Source organism: Festucalex cinctus, chromosome 15 (genome assembly GCF_051991245.1).
Source record: "Festucalex cinctus isolate MCC-2025b chromosome 15, RoL_Fcin_1.0, whole genome shotgun sequence".
Classification (NCBI taxonomy): Eukaryota; Metazoa; Chordata; class Actinopteri; order Syngnathiformes; family Syngnathidae; genus Festucalex; species Festucalex cinctus.
Window position 1 is genome coordinate 18,768,551 of NC_135425.1, and position 16,294 is coordinate 18,784,844.

The window sequence follows — 16,294 nt, forward strand, 5'->3', positions numbered from 1 at the left end:
CACACGCATGACCCTAATGAAGACAAGTGCTCTACAAAAAATAGATGGATAGTTCAAGTTGAAATGTGAAATGCAAAGGATGCACTTTCATCAGACTATGATTGTTAAATGCAAACTTCTTCATAACGTGCAGTGACTTGACATTTACACTTTCCCAAGATGCCTTACACCACATCCCTGAGTAGGGCTGTGCAATTAAACGAAATTCAATTACCATTTCGATTATTACCCTCTACGATTACAAAATAGGCATAATCGTACAAAAACGATTATTAATAGTAGAGCTGAAACGACATTTCTGCCTCGGATAGCCGCTGAGATAGTCTTAGTCAAGCTAACGGCAGTATGCATGACAGTACACGGGGCTCTGAGAAACCAGATTTCAAAATAAACCTTACATTACCAAGTAGTATATGTAGATCAATGCATTGTTACACTTTTATTTTGAAGTGTTAACGGAAGCGCGTCATCGGTGCTGTGGATGTGCGCCTCTATTCGGAGTTTTTGAACAATGGCAATATCAAAGTGCACTAAACTGCTGGGCCAGACGTCAGTAACACAACTTAGTCCTGAAGTTACGTTAAAGCCCCAGGTAAGAGGCTAATAAGATATAATTATGCTGATGTTGTATTGTACGTCGCCTGTTGACAGCGTTTAGCCGGGACTGCTAGCTAACAGCGAGCTAACAGCAATGTTAGCAGTCATGCGCAACCCTAAACCGGACTGGTTTGGCCGCCTTTTCAGCCTCCCCCCCTCTTCCCACCAGTCATTTGAATGGCTCTTCAATGTGAACCGGGTCTTTATTGACAGCGGACAACGACCAGCCCCCCCCCCCCCCCCCCCCATAGGAAAAGCTCGCCACCAAGTTCTAGAAGTGAGTAACTACAGAGTAGATTTGATAAATGACAAAACACGCTCGCTGGAGCAGTGTAAATATAATTCAATATGTCAAAATTAAACAATGATCTGCACAACCTGTGAAGCATCACCAGTCCTACAAGTGTAGACTGTGGTGTGAAAGTGGACAGAGAGAGCAAAATGCGAAAACTGCAGCTTGTTTATATGCATTGAGGTTAATGTTACCTGTACTATTTCAACTATGTAAAATGACTTCACATAATTAGCATTGTACAGACAAAACATTTAAAACAAAATGACTGGGCAAGCCTTTGTCTCTTGTACAAAACAATATTGTTCTTTTATTTATTTTTTGATTACAATAATTCAATATAGTTACAATATAGTTTTTATACAGTAACATGAGCTTTTTCTTATATCGCCAATCTCCATCATTTTTGTATCACTAATTATATTACATAGGTTGTGCTGCGCCTTGCAGGAGGCCGGCCATCTTTCTGCTGCGGATACCCAAAGGAGAAGAATTTCACGAATGTAGTAATTGGTGGTAGGCTTGAGAAATGTGGTCTCCCTGTGCATGCGTATTGCGCGTGCATCAAAATGCACACACTTTGAACTTAGGTCATTGCATTCTATTAGTTTACCACTAGATGGCATTAAAATCTACACACTGTCCCTTTAAAGAGCCTTTTCATGTCTGACCAACACATCACTACACAATATAATCTGCAGTCAGTATTTGCACATTGGCCAAGACACTAAGGACACCTGCACATTTTAATGAGCTCCAGAATGAGAAGCAGATTGATGTTTAATAAGGGGAAACAAAATCCAACACATGTAAAGATGCTGCACATAGTTGAATTTCAATTGTCGTGTCAGCTGGTGCAGGCACACACACACATACACACCCACACACTCGCAAGGAGTTTGTTTTGCTGTTACATAATAGATGAAACCCTGCAGGAAGAGTGCAGTGCATAGACATGTTGGCACTAAAATCTCATTTACCAGCCTACCACTAGACATGTTTACAAGTTTGCAAGCCTCAATTGTGTTTGCCACCATGATTCAATGAATATACTGTTTAGATGTTGAATTTGTTTCATAATTAACTTGTGAAAATATGTAAAAGAATCACTTCCACATATTAGATCACCATCTCACACACATGTTCTCTTCTGTTCTGTTCTAGGGATTTCCTTCCACGTGGTTCTGGCATCGTAACCCGTCGTCCTTTAGTTCTGCAGCTGATGAACTGTCCCACAGGTGAGAATAAATAATTTTAGTCTCACACTAAAGTTAGGGCGTTGCAATTAATCGGAATTCAATTACAATTTCAGTTATTACACTCCACAATTACAAAAGCGCCATAATTGTAAACAAAAATGAAATATTTTTAATACTAATTTTGAGTTGTTTATATTTATACATTTGCACATTTTTTTTATTTAAAAACGACTAATTTAATAAATCTTGTTTGGTCCAAAAGGAACTTGCATAATTATAGTGTTTCAAAGGAATGTATTTGTCTGAAAAAATTTTGACATGTTTAAATATTTTCTTATTTTGGACCAAAAACCAAATGATTGTACTCATCGTGATTTCAATTATAAACAAATTAATCGTGATTAATGTTTTCTTCATAATTGAGCATGAATTAATTCATTCATTCATTAATAAATAATCAATATTTGCTTCATAATCGAGTAGCCCTAGGTTAAGTGAAAAAAACAAAACAAAAAAAACAAACAAACAAAACATCATAAGGTATGAGCATCTAGTGGACAGAAAAGGTATTACACCAAAATTTTGGTTTGGTTATTGAGTAACTGGCAGTGTTTGGATGTTTACAGTATTGAAATATTGAAACTACTAGCATGATCTGAAATAATGATGGCCTACTACTGATTATTGTAACCCATTGACGTGCACCAACAGAGCTTGCAGGTTGATGGAAAAAAAATAAATAAATTGAGCATAATTGATAAGTTACTGTTGTTACATACAGTAAGTACATAGTACTCAAATGTAACATAGAGAGGTTTACTGTATGAACAATAAATCTAATAGGAAGTGATTCCTTTGACACGCTCAATTCCGTTTGTCTTTCAGAGTACGCCGAGTTCCTCCACTGTAAGGGAAAAATGTTTACCGACTTTGATGAGGTTCGTCAGGAGATTGAGGCTGAGACTGACCGCATGACGGGCGCCAACAAAGGAATCTCGCCCGTTCCTATCAACCTACGGGTGTACTCCCCTCACGGTGAGGCCCCCTGTTAGGATTTTTTGCACACTAGTAGAATATATTGTTGAAATGGATCACTATTCTCCACTGGCAGTGCTCAACCTGACGCTGGTGGACCTGCCCGGCATGACCAAAGTGCCCGTGGGTGACCAGCCGGCCGACATTGAGACTCAGATTCGGGAGATGCTGCTGCAGTTTGTCACCAAGGACAACTGCCTGATGCTCGCCGTTTCGCCGGCCAACTCGGATCTGGCCAATTCGGACGCTTTAAAGATTGCCAAAGAGGTCGACGCTCAGGGTGAGTGCATATAGTTTATACGCACAAAACTGATTTTATCCCTGCATTCGTCCATCCATTTTCTTTAGTGCTAGTTTATTAGGGTCGGGGGTAGCACATACAGAAAACCATTTCAACGATGAGTTCAATCCATTGTCACATTTAGCCTCTGAGTGGTGGTCCCCAGATATTAATGTATATATGTGTGTGTTTGTAGGTATGAGGACCATCGGTGTTATTACCAAACTGGACCTCATGGACGAGGGGACGGATGCCAAGGACATCCTGGAGAATAGGCTGCTTCCGCTTAGAAGAGGTATATAAAAACACACACAACCCCACATTCTACCCATCCACACACCACACGCACACACAATTTCAGAACCAGCGACTCACTGTTTCCCTCTTGTGGTGGTGAGGCAGTTCAGCACAACCCTTCTAACCCCTGCAGCGGCACTAAAAATAATTTGATGAAAAAGGGGAAAAGACGAAAGGGGGAAGATGGTAATAAAATAGTGGTCTCGCAGAATGCTGACGCTGTACTTTTCTTTTCCGCTTGCACTTTGCTTTGAACCCACACATTTAATATTTTCCATGGCCTGTGTTATTTCTATGTCTGCTCCCCACCTCCCTTTTCCCCAAGTGTATCTACTCGTGTTTACAAGACTGCTGGCTGCATTAGTAGCGGAAGTGAAACCGGACCCGCTTGACCCGAACTCACCTGGCTGCATGCTCTTTGTTTTTTTTGTTTTTTTTTTTCTTAAAAGTCTTTGGCAGGCACACAAAATCACTCACTATGTATGATTGTCTTTTCTATATATATATCCCCGCCACACATAACCCATTATTTGAAAATAATCACGTGTTTAATCACATGTTAAAATATGGCTGTGATCCAAGGTTTTTTTGTTATCAAAAACTAACTAAAAAACTGAAATTCAAAACACATTTTTGTTAATGAAATAAAATAAAATAAAATAAAATAAATGATTTAAAAAAAATGAAAACTAACTGAAACAACATTTTATGTTTACAAAACTAACTAAAACTAACTATAATTATAGTGAAAATGTCCTTTGTTTTCATCTTTGGTAATACCATTTCAACCCGCTGGTCACAAGTGTGATGGACCAGAATAATTTAATTTTACAGGACTCTAAAAATGTTACTTCAAAATATTTTCAGTATATATTGTAGGGGTGTGAATTGCCTAGTACCTGACGATTCGATTCGTATCACGATTCACAGGTCACGATTCGATTCGATACCGATTAATCCCGATACGAATTTATACATTCGCCTGCTTTTTCATTTAACTCAGCCGAAATGCAATGCTAAGTAAGAAATGTGTTACTTTTTTTATTTTTATTTTTTTTATTTTACTATGGTGTTTTGTTAAATACTGCGCACAAGTAATACACATTAATAAAACAATTAAAACTAATATACAAACTAAAACTAAACTAAGCATTTAAAAAAATCTAAAGCTAATAAAAACTAACAGAATCACCCTGAAAACTAATTAAAACTAACTACATAAAAAAAAAAAAAAAAAAAAAAAAAAAAAACTTAAAGCAAAATCTAAACTAACTAAAATGAAAATTCCAAAACTATAATCCTGCTGTGCTCAACTAAAATTTATGGAGCATATTTTCAAAAGCCTTGAAATGGTTTGGAAGAAAAAAAAAATAAGAACAACGTCTGCCCTTCGCATCAGCAGCCTCTGCAAAACCTCTGTGGAATTATTGTCTGTTGTTTCAAGGCTACATCGGTGTGGTCAACCGGAGCCAAAAGGACATCGATGGAAAGAAAGACATCACCGCAGCCCTGGCTGCCGAGAGGAAGTTCTTTCTCTCTCACCCTGCCTACAGGCACCTGGCCGACCGCATGGGCACGGCATACCTGCAGAAAATTCTTAACCAGGTGCGTCAAGAAGCACGAGACCTGACACAACTTGAGGGTACCTCCTAATCTTGACTTTGAAACCGTGCAGCAACTCACCAACCACATCCGGGACACTTTGCCGGCTTTGCGGGCCAAACTGCAAAGCCAGCTCCTCTCCATTGAGAAGGAGGTGGAGGAGTACAAGAACTTCAGGCCCGACGATCCCTCCCGCAAGACCAAGGCTCTGCTTCAGTGAGTCATTAGCTTTACAAGGTTCAAATATGAACGAAAGAAAGAAAAAAAGAAAACACATTCATAATCATGGGCTGTTGTATTTGTGTTCTTTACGCACAGTCCTTCACCACATAAGCAAATAAGCGAAGTGCACATTAAGTTTGCGCATGCAAAAAGAAAACGAGGCTACCAACTACCCTATCAATTTGAATGTCGGAGATTAGAGTGGTGACAATCTTTGCGTAACTGTACACTTTAAACCTGCAAGTCAACTTCCCCGATGTCAGTAAACCACATGCTATGCATGTTAATAAAAACAGCAACTTTCCAGCGGTTGAAACGTTTCTATCAGAGCCGATACCATTGGATCCAATTCATTTTCAATGACCGTTTGGTAGTTTCGCCTACCCAAACTCTACCCATAATGCACCTTGAATTACCCATAATGAACCTTGATTTCGAGATGCGCACATCGCTTATTCTGCAATCAGCGGCATCTGTTCTGACAATAACTAAGAAGTAAATGAGGCCGATGTTTGTGAGGCCGACCTCATTGTGCCAAACAATCCACAGTACCGCTCCACGGTGATTTGCTCGGGAAAGGCGGGACATTCTGTACAATAATTCGCGCTGATTGGACGATGCGGCATTGTACGCGTTTGTTTTAACCAATCACGGCCACGGATGAAATTGTAGTCTTCGTTCTTGTCGAAGGGAGGGAAAAGCACGGACATCTCATCAGCTAAAAATGCACAAAGTGCCTCTCGCTGTTCAACATTCAACAAGGAAACAGTGGAAATCATCGGGCTCGGTAAAAGATGTATCCTCCCGAGTTTGTGAACTCACAAATACCACAAGAATTCATCTTGCGAGAGCAAGGTTAGCTGTTTAGTAAAAGGGCTGATATTTTCTGGTTAGTTACAGGGTCTTGACCACCCCAAAATCTTGTAAAATTATTATTATATTTGCCTTCCAGAAAGTTGTTCATGTAGCATAAAAATCCCCCCCATAAAAATCCCTCCAAAAAAAAAAACACTGTAATATAATAACAATATACAATTGGTTGATTGACTCTTGGTGTCCTTGATAAAATAAAATAAAAATTGCAAGTGGGCCTGTTATCCTTAGTCTGATGGATGAACCTGATTGTGCTTCACTTGACCAAAAAAGAAATTTAATTCCTTGCCTGACATTTTTATCCGATTAGGAAATTGGTAACGATGTCCTTCAGTAATTTTCAGACAAATTTGTGTCAAGACTTCAATGTGTGCATGCAGGATGGTGCAACAGTTCTCAGTGGACTTTGAGAAGTGCATCGAAGGTTCCGGGGACCAGATCGACACGGCCGAGCTGTCTGGCGGCGCAAAGATCAACCGCATCTTCCACGAGCGCTTCCCCTTCGAGCTGGTCAAGGTTTGTCGGATTTTTTTTAATTCATTTGCCGCCATCTCAAAAACCCGAAACGCGACGACGCAGTGTGGCCTCGCTCTCAGATGGAGTTTGACGAGAAGGAGCTCCGCAAGGAGATCAGCTACGCCATCAAGAATATCCACGGCATCAGGCACGTTCATCCTTCCGCTCACCTCTACGTAACATGAGCAGTAACCCTACCGCCTCACTCATCCTTTGCTTGACCTCATTAGCTCAGTCACCTCCATTATGGCAATCTCGAGTCACAAAGCTAACCGTTAATCATGGTGGCGTTTTTATTGTAAATCTAATTACTAGGGCACGCCCACTTTAACTTGTTCACTCCCAGCCATTCTCACTGACGCAACCCCCTTCGCTACTGGCTGTTTTACTGTATTTTGACTGATTTTGCAAGTCCCACAGAATATTGTGTTCTCTTCCTATAAAAACATGGAACCTACCAAAAGAAAGATTAGACTCTCTTCCTTCATCAGGAAAAAAGTATATTTTTGTATCTGTTTCTGTTTTGCAGAAATTAGCATTAGAATATAGCTACATTTCATCATTACTCACATTACTGTTGAAAACACTGGCAAAAAGAGCTTGTTGCAACATGGCCCTGGCTGATCTCTTACACTCTGCTGCCACCTGCTGGACATTTTTTTTGTAATACTACCATTGCTTTAAGACACCTCTTCATGTCAGACGCTGCATTACAGACTTCTATTTTCTCTTGCATAAAAAAACAACAACATATAAATATGTTTTAAGGCATGAAGGACAAAGTTTTTACACATTTTTGGGTTTGAATTAGTTAATTAGCTACAACGATGTAGGTATATGCTACTGCTGCGAGTACCAATACCTTAAAATAAAGCCAGATATCAGTATCGGTAACTGGTATCTCTCGACGACAAAGGAAGACATGCTCGCCACTAGGTTCATGTCTGGGAGGTGACTTTGCTCATGGCTCGACTGTGTGGGTGCATTCTGTCCACTTTTGTCTTGTGTGTGTGAATTATCCTTGAACATCAATAGCCGTAATCACATTTTGTCTTCAGTACAGTGAGTCCTCCCCTGTCCTTTATGCTTGTTTCTCTTGACTTGTGTTGAGATAACTTTCTTCACAATTAACACTTTTCTCTCTCGTCCAACTTTTTCTTTCTTGTCTGCGTGGCTGGTTCTGACGAGCAGAACTGGTCTCTTCACCCCGGACATGGCCTTTGAGACCATTGTGAAAAGGCAGATTGGGAAGATTAAAGAGCCTTGCACCAAATGTGTGGATATGGTCATGTCTGAGCTAGTCAATACGGTTAGACAGTGTACCAAAAAGGTAAACAAATGTAGTTAAATGCTGGTTAGCAACTTTTTATTTTGTGTGTTCTCAAATCCCTCGTCCGCAAAGACCCGCCGCTGTCAATCACTCTCCCTTTTGTCCCGTGAACTTGCCGCTCGCTCCAGTCTCCTTGGGTTGTTTTTGGACAGTGAGGGGTCTGGGGTGGGCTGTGGTGCACCTGCCTTGTCGTATGCGGTTGCGTTTTGTCCGACAGGCTGTGTCGTGGTAGAGAGTTGTGCTGATGGGGATTAAAAAAACAAACAAAAAAAAAAGTGTGGAGGCTGAGTTGTGTTGAATGTATGGCTGCCAGTGTAGGGCAAGATTATTTACAGTGTTTTTTTTTTGTTTTTGTTTTTTTTTCTTTTTCTTTTTTTTTCTTGGTCGTCCGTGTCCACTGCCACAGTGGTGCAGACCTGCCGGCCTTGCAAAATTACAAACATCACGTTAGAGGTGGGCCATGGCCTTGGTAGGCCAGTCTTAAGTTCACAACATACGTAATCAAAAATTAAATATATTTGCCTTTATGGTTTTACTATACAGCAGTAGAGTTAACTTATTTTTACACTTCTTGATATATAATATTGACATTAATAGCCCCGGTATTGTTTGATTCAATTTCCATTATATCTTATTGACAAATTAATTATTAATAATAATAAATTCTAGACAATAGAAGGCAAAACAATGTTTATGCATCTGATCTTGTTTGCATCATTAATCTAAATTTTGGAGTCTTTTATTTTTAGCCTTATTAATACTCTCAAAACTAGAGCTGGGATTAAAAAAATTGAATATCAAATAGATTTTTCCTTTTCGAGTGTATATCATAAAACCCTGAATCGATTATTTTAATATCTCTTTTTTTCCCCCCATAAATTAACAACAGAAAATAATTTTAAAGGCCAAATTATGTTCTATCTTACTGTTATTTTTTTTTCTTAATTTACTATTTACGTGAATTCAAAAGTATTTTCTTACACTTATGAAAGACCTGATTTATTGTACTTTATGTGCAGGTATTTTTAATTTATATTTACGATTATTGAATCAGAATTATGAAAACATTGTCATCTCATCCATGCTGATGTCATTGTTTGTGAAACACTTAAGTGATTACTACACATTATTGTTATAAATAAATCTTTTAACCAGTACCAAAATTTAGTTTGTAATTTAATGTCTGTGGAGTTTTTTTTTTTTTTTTTTTTAAATCATGTCCTTGTTATTTAAGAATAATTGATGTTCCATAATTAATAAGTATCGGATTGAACTAAGTGCATCGGAGTGGAAAAAAATCGAAATTGATTCAAACTGAACTCTTGTGAATCGAAATTGAATCGATTGAATAAATTTGAATCGATACCCATCTCTATACTCAAAACATTTCAAACATTTCATAATGCGAAATTGCGGCATAGTTAAAGCGAAAATGTCCACTACTTCTCTTTCCTGGTTTTAACTGGCAGCCATATTGGATGACATCAGCGTCCAGACTTGTGCGTGTGTGCGTGTGCGCGCGAGACCGCAGCCGTTCACCTGTAGCATAAAAGAGCCATGATGGTCGTTAAAAAAAACATGTGTGGCCAAATTTCAACTCTACCGTGACAGCTGTCTTCCAAAAGCAACCTGGAGGCCTCTACTGGGATGCTCCGTGTTATTTTTGGGATACGGCGCGTGGAAAAGGGAGGGGTCAAGAGAGGCGCCTTGCACGGCTGCGGTCTCGCTCTTTTTTCCCGTCTCGTCCCGAGGAGAGAAAAAAAAAAAAAAACGTCTCACTTTCATTTTCTTCCTTCTGTGCTGTTTTATCTTCCCGCTCATCTCTCCTTGTCTTTTTTCATCTGGAATACGTTGCCTCCCATCCATCCTTTTTCTACCCTCTTTCCTCCGCTTTTTTTTTTTCTCCATTTCCTTTCCCGTCTCGTTTTATTTCTTTGATTTGAATGTTGTCTCCCGTGCCGCCTGCCTACCCCTACAGGACGGGTCTGTTCACCCCTGACCTGGCTTTTGAGGCAATAGTGAAAAAGCAGATCCAAAAACTGAAGGAGCCCACACTGAAGTGTATAGACATGGTTGTGAGCGAGCTCACCTTCACCATACAAAAGTGTAGTCAAAAGGTAAAAAAAAAATAAAATGTAAAGTTGTGCAGGTGGGGGCAGACCGATGGCTGGGCTTATTCGCTCGAATTATTGATTTTAAGACATTTTGTTTTACAATTTAAAACTTACTGCAGCATGAGGAGAAGGAGGCGTTAAATTAATAATAAGAATACTGTATAAAATAAATAAAAATAAATAACACAAAAAAAGCTAACGTTTAATATCCTGACATTGTGTGAAGCTGCTTGTGTGTAGACATTTGGTCTGTACATTTTCTATTTCTTACTAGGTTTATAATAATTTTGGATTTTTCATTACAGTTATTATATAAAATACGCCTTGAAAGCTCATGTATGGAATTAATTGACAGACAAAAACTTGACATTTTGCCATAATTATAGTTGGTTTTAGTTTTATAAATGTAGAACGTTTCACGTTAGTTGTCGTTTTTTTTAAGCACTTTAATTTTTATTTTATTTCATTAACGAAAATGTTTGTTTTTTTTTTTACTCCAATTTTAATTTCAGTAGTTTCTTTAGTTTTCGATAACATTGTTTCTTGCAAATAATGTGCCCAACTATCTTCACTTGTGAAATCGTTTGATGTACCTGAAACATGCTTAAAGTGATACTTCACTTATTTAGCCCATTAGAGCAATAAGTTATTTGGTCTATAGTTAAATTGAAACTTTTATTATTTTTTACGTACAATTAGTACCTTTAAAAACACATTTTGCAACTTGCTGTTGACTGAAAATGACATCACAAGGGCTCACGTAACCAATCACAGCTCATCTGTTTTCTAGTTTTTTGTCATGTGATGTTTGCAAGCTGAGCTGTGATTGGTTACTTGAGCCCTTGTGATGCCATTTTCAATCAACAGCAAGTTGCAAAATGTGTTTTTAAAGGTACTAATTGTATGTGAAAAATAATGAAAGCATCAAATTAATTATAGGCAACATATTAATTTTTGACTGCCAAAAATGGCTAAAGAAGTAAAGTATCCCTTTAAGAGGTAAAACAATAAGTAGAAGCATTGGCCGTGCATGGTCTCATTTGTTTTAAAAATGCCCAACACAACCATCATAACAAATGTGAATGTGTGGAAACAGGAATAGGAATTAACATATCAATTGCATGCTAAAGCTTTGCAGTTTTCGTATTATTAGTTAAATATACGCCCAACTGCCAGCCGTAATCGGTCTCTCCTTACTCAAGACTTTACCCATGTGGCCTTTTAAATACATACTTTTTTTGTTTGTTTTATGCGCAATTGTTGGCCTTCTTTTGATAGTATACGTAGTACTTTTATTTCAACTTAATCTGCATGTTAAGTCATTTTATTTCTGACCTTACCATGCCAAATCTCTCCATCTTGTTGCCGTGTTTTTCCGTAAAATGTTATTAACTTAAAGTGGAGTGACTGGCCAATGTAGTTCCACTCAACTTCTTTCCTTCCACCATCTTGATTTTTGTTTTGGTTTGTTTGTTTCTACCTGCTTTTATTTGTCTTCCATCCCGTCCTCTTGCCCAAACGAGAGCGAGACCTCCTTTGGATTTCTCCTCTGTGTCACGCTCTTATCTTGATTTCCACTTGCAGAGATTTACTGTGTTTAAAGATAGACTGTATTATGATATACAGTGCTTGGGAAAATCCACAAAGGGGTCAGTTTGAAGTCGTCCTCGGCCCCCTCCTCTTTTGCTCCTCTTTTGCATTGCACATTTTTGCATCCCCGCATGCGGCCTTGCTCGTGACAGTAAAACAAAACCTTTCTACACTGACACAAAACAATTCGCCTCTCTTCATGTTGCAATGCGTCTTACTGATTTGCTAGCTGCAAAAAAAAAAATGGTGATCAGAAAGCTCTTTTTGCTCACAAAGTTGGCACTTGAAAAGTGTGCATAGTGAGCTGAGGTCTCCCGTTTTTGTACTGTATAAAATCAAGATATGAATGGCAAACAAAAGGTAAAATTTGCCCTGTATAAAGACCATCTTGTTGGCTTGTTAGCTACTCACCAAAACACCACGACTTGGGAGGTGAAAAAGACTTCTGATCATTTCCATTCAACTTACTTCAAGATGCATTGTGTCATGCAACTTTTTTTTTTTTTTTTAGTCATTTTCCCCTTTTCCTTTACTGTCTGTGTACCAGTGGAGGCTGCCAGTGTGTGCGCGTGTGTCGTTGTGGCTTTGCAATGAGCTCATGGAAAAAGCCCCTCAGTGTGCTGGGAAAGAGACACTCCTCTGCCAGGAACATTGTTGAGCCTGCATTTGTGTGGCAGTATCACAGACTTTGCACTATTCCTCTGTTGGCCTCTTAATTTTGTGATTTGTTTTGATACACATAAAATCACCCAAAACGTGGACGAGCGCCCAGTCTGCGATAAACCTCTCTCTCAACCCAGAGCGCTTCTCTTTGTGTGTTGTTTTGATCGTGCTTGTAGTGGAACTGTGTGTCGTGGTTCAAGTGAGCGTGTGTACGCGTTTTTGTGCATGTGCGTCCGACCCACTGTGCTATGTGCTTGTAGCTGGCCCAGTACCCGATGCTGAGGGAAGAGATGGAGCGGATCGTCACTCAGCACATCAGAGACAGAGAGAGCCGCACCAAAAACCAGGTAACATCACAGAAAGGTGTAATTAATCACATTCTTGATATTTGTTGGTCATTTAAATAGACCACAAAATTCATTAAAAATAGTTCGATGATGATGATGATGATGATGATTATTATTATTATTATTATTATTATTATCTTATTTAAGTCCAGTGATTTAGGACAAAATGAGCAATCCAAAGAATGTTTAAGGGCCATTTTGTCACAAAATAATTGATATTAGATTGAGACGTTATTGTCAATTTACTTGCTCCAAAACACTTCCTAACCAGATGTTTTAGATACTGTATGGACAAAAAAAAATTCTAATGGATCTTATTTTTTATAATACAATTCTCAATTAATTAAAATATATCAATATACTAACACAACAATTAAGGGTTTGAAGCGAATAACAAAATAACCACATGCTGTGATTATTATTATTATTATTATTTTTTATTTTTTTTCCTCCAGTGAAAAGGTATCTCTTGCATAAAAATTATCATTCAAGGATGGCACAAAACTGCTCAACAGCAAACCAACATTAAGTGCAAAAACTCAGTTTCTGCATTAAAAAAAATGTAACTCAAAATGTTATTATCGAGATGCTATTTATTTCAAATTCACAAAAAATTATTAGGCCTACTCATATTTTGGTATATTGCCATCAAGTGGCAAATGGTGATATTACAACTTAAAACTGGAGTTAATGCATCGCATTTCGGCACCCACAAATTCTCATATTAATCACTTATTTTTGTTCAGTATTTTTAATGTTTTTTTTGTTTGTTTGTTTTTTCAATTTTCTGTGGATTTTTTTATTTTTATTTTTTTTTAAATTCTCAACTTTTTATAAAAAATGTATGTTTATCAGTGTTTTTTGAAGATTATTTTGGGGGGGTGTAAAATGTTTTGTTTTGTTTTGTTTTGTTTTGTTTTGAAAATTAATTATGGGGCCACTCAAGTATGGTGTGTGGGCCGCCAGTTGCTCATCCCTGCTCTACAATGTTTTAAAAATGTGTTTTGCCTAAAAAGATAAAAAGTAAAACTAAATGTATGCTCATATTTTTTTTACATAGAAACTGTTCAGTAAATGGCAAGTAAATAAAACACAAAACAATTATGATAAAACCGTATTGCAGTGCATTTTTTTTATTTTGCAATGGTGTGCTGAACGATGCGGATGTCCTCGTTGCTTAAGGTGCTCCTGCTGATCGACATCGAGTTGTCCTACATGAACACCAACCACGAAGACTTCATCGGCTTCGCCAAGTGAGTCATCGTCGTCTTTTCGAGCAAAATGACCTCTCTTAGTCGTCGTGCGCGCATTCTGATGTCCGTGTGCCCTATGCAGTGCCCAGCAGAGGATCAACCAGATGAACAAGAAGAAAGCGGCTGGGAATCAGGTGATATATTTGTCTTTTACATGTCGCGTTCGCCACCCTGCCATCAGTCTGAATCCTGAACATTTCCGCTTTTAAACCGTATTTATTAATCAGGATTTTGGTGAAAAATAGTCACGATAAAATTAGCCATCAAATTCCCCTGAGTATGTTTATGCACATTAATCACAAAAAAAATGTAAACGCTGAATAAAATCACACTCATGCAGCCACAATATGCAAATAGGGTAAGCACACATCATGACAGTACGTTCAAGATTCTGCTTTTGCATGACTTGCATCCTACTTTTGACGTCTTGAAGCATTTTTCGACTGTCATCTTTCTCTATGTTTTTGATTCTGCTCTTCGGAGATCTCCAATTGTGTTGTATTTTTATTTTTTGTGAATTGCCTTTCCTCTTCTCTCTGTGGCTTGTGTGCTTCTTCAGGATGAGATCATGGTGAGTAGTAACTATGCACAAATTTCTGTAAAAATTAATATACTGTATGTTGTTGTTTTTTTTGTTTTTTTGTAAATGTGGCACAGTCCAGCATTGTGTGTGCGAAATACGCTGCAACCAGTATTTTGGGCCGGTGATTGTGGTGGAAAACCCTTGGCTGCTTCCTTTTCCCTTATTATTTGTATATGTGTATTATTTTACACACTCACACATTTCTATCACAGGATGATCAATACACTAAAACCTGCTTATATAGCACACGAAGAAAACCCACCCTTCCCTGCTTCCCTTTTGTAAATACTGCCACCCAACTCTCACCTACCCTGAACAGTGGCTCTCGTGTGCTGTCAGTGTTTGACAGTCGTCATAGCAACCACCCAGGTTGGGGTGCTGAAGGGGCAAAGGTTAGACGTGCAGTAAACAAAGTGGTGATCTGTGCTTCCTGTTTACACGTGGATGTAGTTGGCCCTTAAAGACCCCCCGACTGCTTCTGTTCTCCATCTTAGCTTGACTTCCCAAAGAACCCACCCACATTATGAGTGTTTACTACATGGGAAATCATTTGTCTTTTGGCCTCATTAAAAGTGGCCTTGTGTAAGTAAACATTTCAAAGTGTTTGGTGGTCAGAAATGTGCATTTTTCAAAACCGCAAGGCTGTTCCGGAGCACTACAGGGCCTTCGATTTGTATGGATTTCAAAACAGTTGTTCCCACAGGAAATATTGGCAACTGAAATCATTCATTTCACCGTCATACTGTCGCCACCGTGAAACCATTATAAACTCGGCAGGAAACGTGTTAACATTTAACATTTGAGCATTTCCTGTCATTTAAGGGTTGAAATAAGTTAACCGCTGTTGATGTGAAAACATAAAAACAAAACAAATTATCGACTTTGTAAAGGCTTAGAGAAGTCTTGTTCATTCTTCAATTTTCAAAATTGCCACCCTAGGGTAAAGGGAAATAAACCACCATCAAATGTAAAACAATAATTATGCTTTTACTCATGAGGAGGAGTTATTGAACATATATATATATATGAACACATAAACAAGTAACAAAGAAAGTTAAAAGTAAAATACAAAAGAAACATACAATAAATGACAATTTATATGTTCAAAGGGAGTAGGAAGAAGTTGAAAACTTATCCAGTCCTACCCCTTGTTCTTTGTATCATCACTTATTTCATATTTAATACAATAGGTTGCATTTTAATAAAAAAAAAAAAAAAAAAAATGCTTTGCTGACACCTTTCCTGCTATTTCTTTCAAAGTAAGTGCAGCAAAAAAAAAAAAAAAAAAAAAAAAAAAAAACATACAGGTAGAATTAAATCTGTGATTTCTAATATTTGATGTCTTTCGCGGTGTAACAATTTCGGCCTTTTTTTAACCACTTCAGCAATTCCACCATGCAGTGAATATGATTCCAATTAAATACACGATTAACATCACGCAAAATGGTTTGTAATTACATCTCGATACCACAAGATGGCAGCAAAGCTCTTAAAACAGCGA

At 38.1% G+C, this 16,294-nt stretch overlaps 1 protein-coding gene across 22 annotated transcripts in view; it reads left to right on the plus strand.

The window, feature by feature from the left end:
- dnm1a (dynamin 1a) overlaps positions 1-16,294 on the plus strand; it is a 51,677-nt gene that overhangs the window by 5,789 nt on the left and 29,594 nt on the right. For 15 of the 22 annotated variants that reach the window (XR_013278709.1, XR_013278710.1, XM_077497520.1 and 12 more), the window contains exons 2-14: positions 2,054-2,127; positions 2,974-3,123; positions 3,200-3,403; positions 3,600-3,698; positions 5,145-5,305; positions 5,376-5,518; positions 6,778-6,913; positions 6,994-7,061; positions 8,105-8,243; positions 12,871-12,957; positions 14,140-14,210; positions 14,293-14,344; positions 14,770-14,781. Coding sequence is in view for 20 of the 22 variants with exons in the window: in XM_077497520.1 (XP_077353646.1) it covers positions 2,054-2,127; positions 2,974-3,123; positions 3,200-3,403; positions 3,600-3,698; positions 5,145-5,305; positions 5,376-5,518; positions 6,778-6,913; positions 6,994-7,061; positions 8,105-8,243; positions 12,871-12,957; positions 14,140-14,210; positions 14,293-14,344; positions 14,770-14,781 (1,396 nt within the window). In the remaining 2 variants the exon portion in view is untranslated. Of the gene's footprint in view, positions 1-2,053; positions 2,128-2,973; positions 3,124-3,199; positions 3,404-3,599; positions 3,699-5,144; positions 5,306-5,375; positions 5,519-6,777; positions 6,914-6,993; positions 7,062-8,104; positions 8,244-10,221; positions 10,361-12,870; positions 12,958-14,139; positions 14,211-14,292; positions 14,345-14,769; positions 14,782-16,294 lie in introns of all 22 variants that reach the window. The other 7 variants (XM_077497512.1, XM_077497528.1, XM_077497525.1 and 4 more) reach the window with 3 other exon arrangements.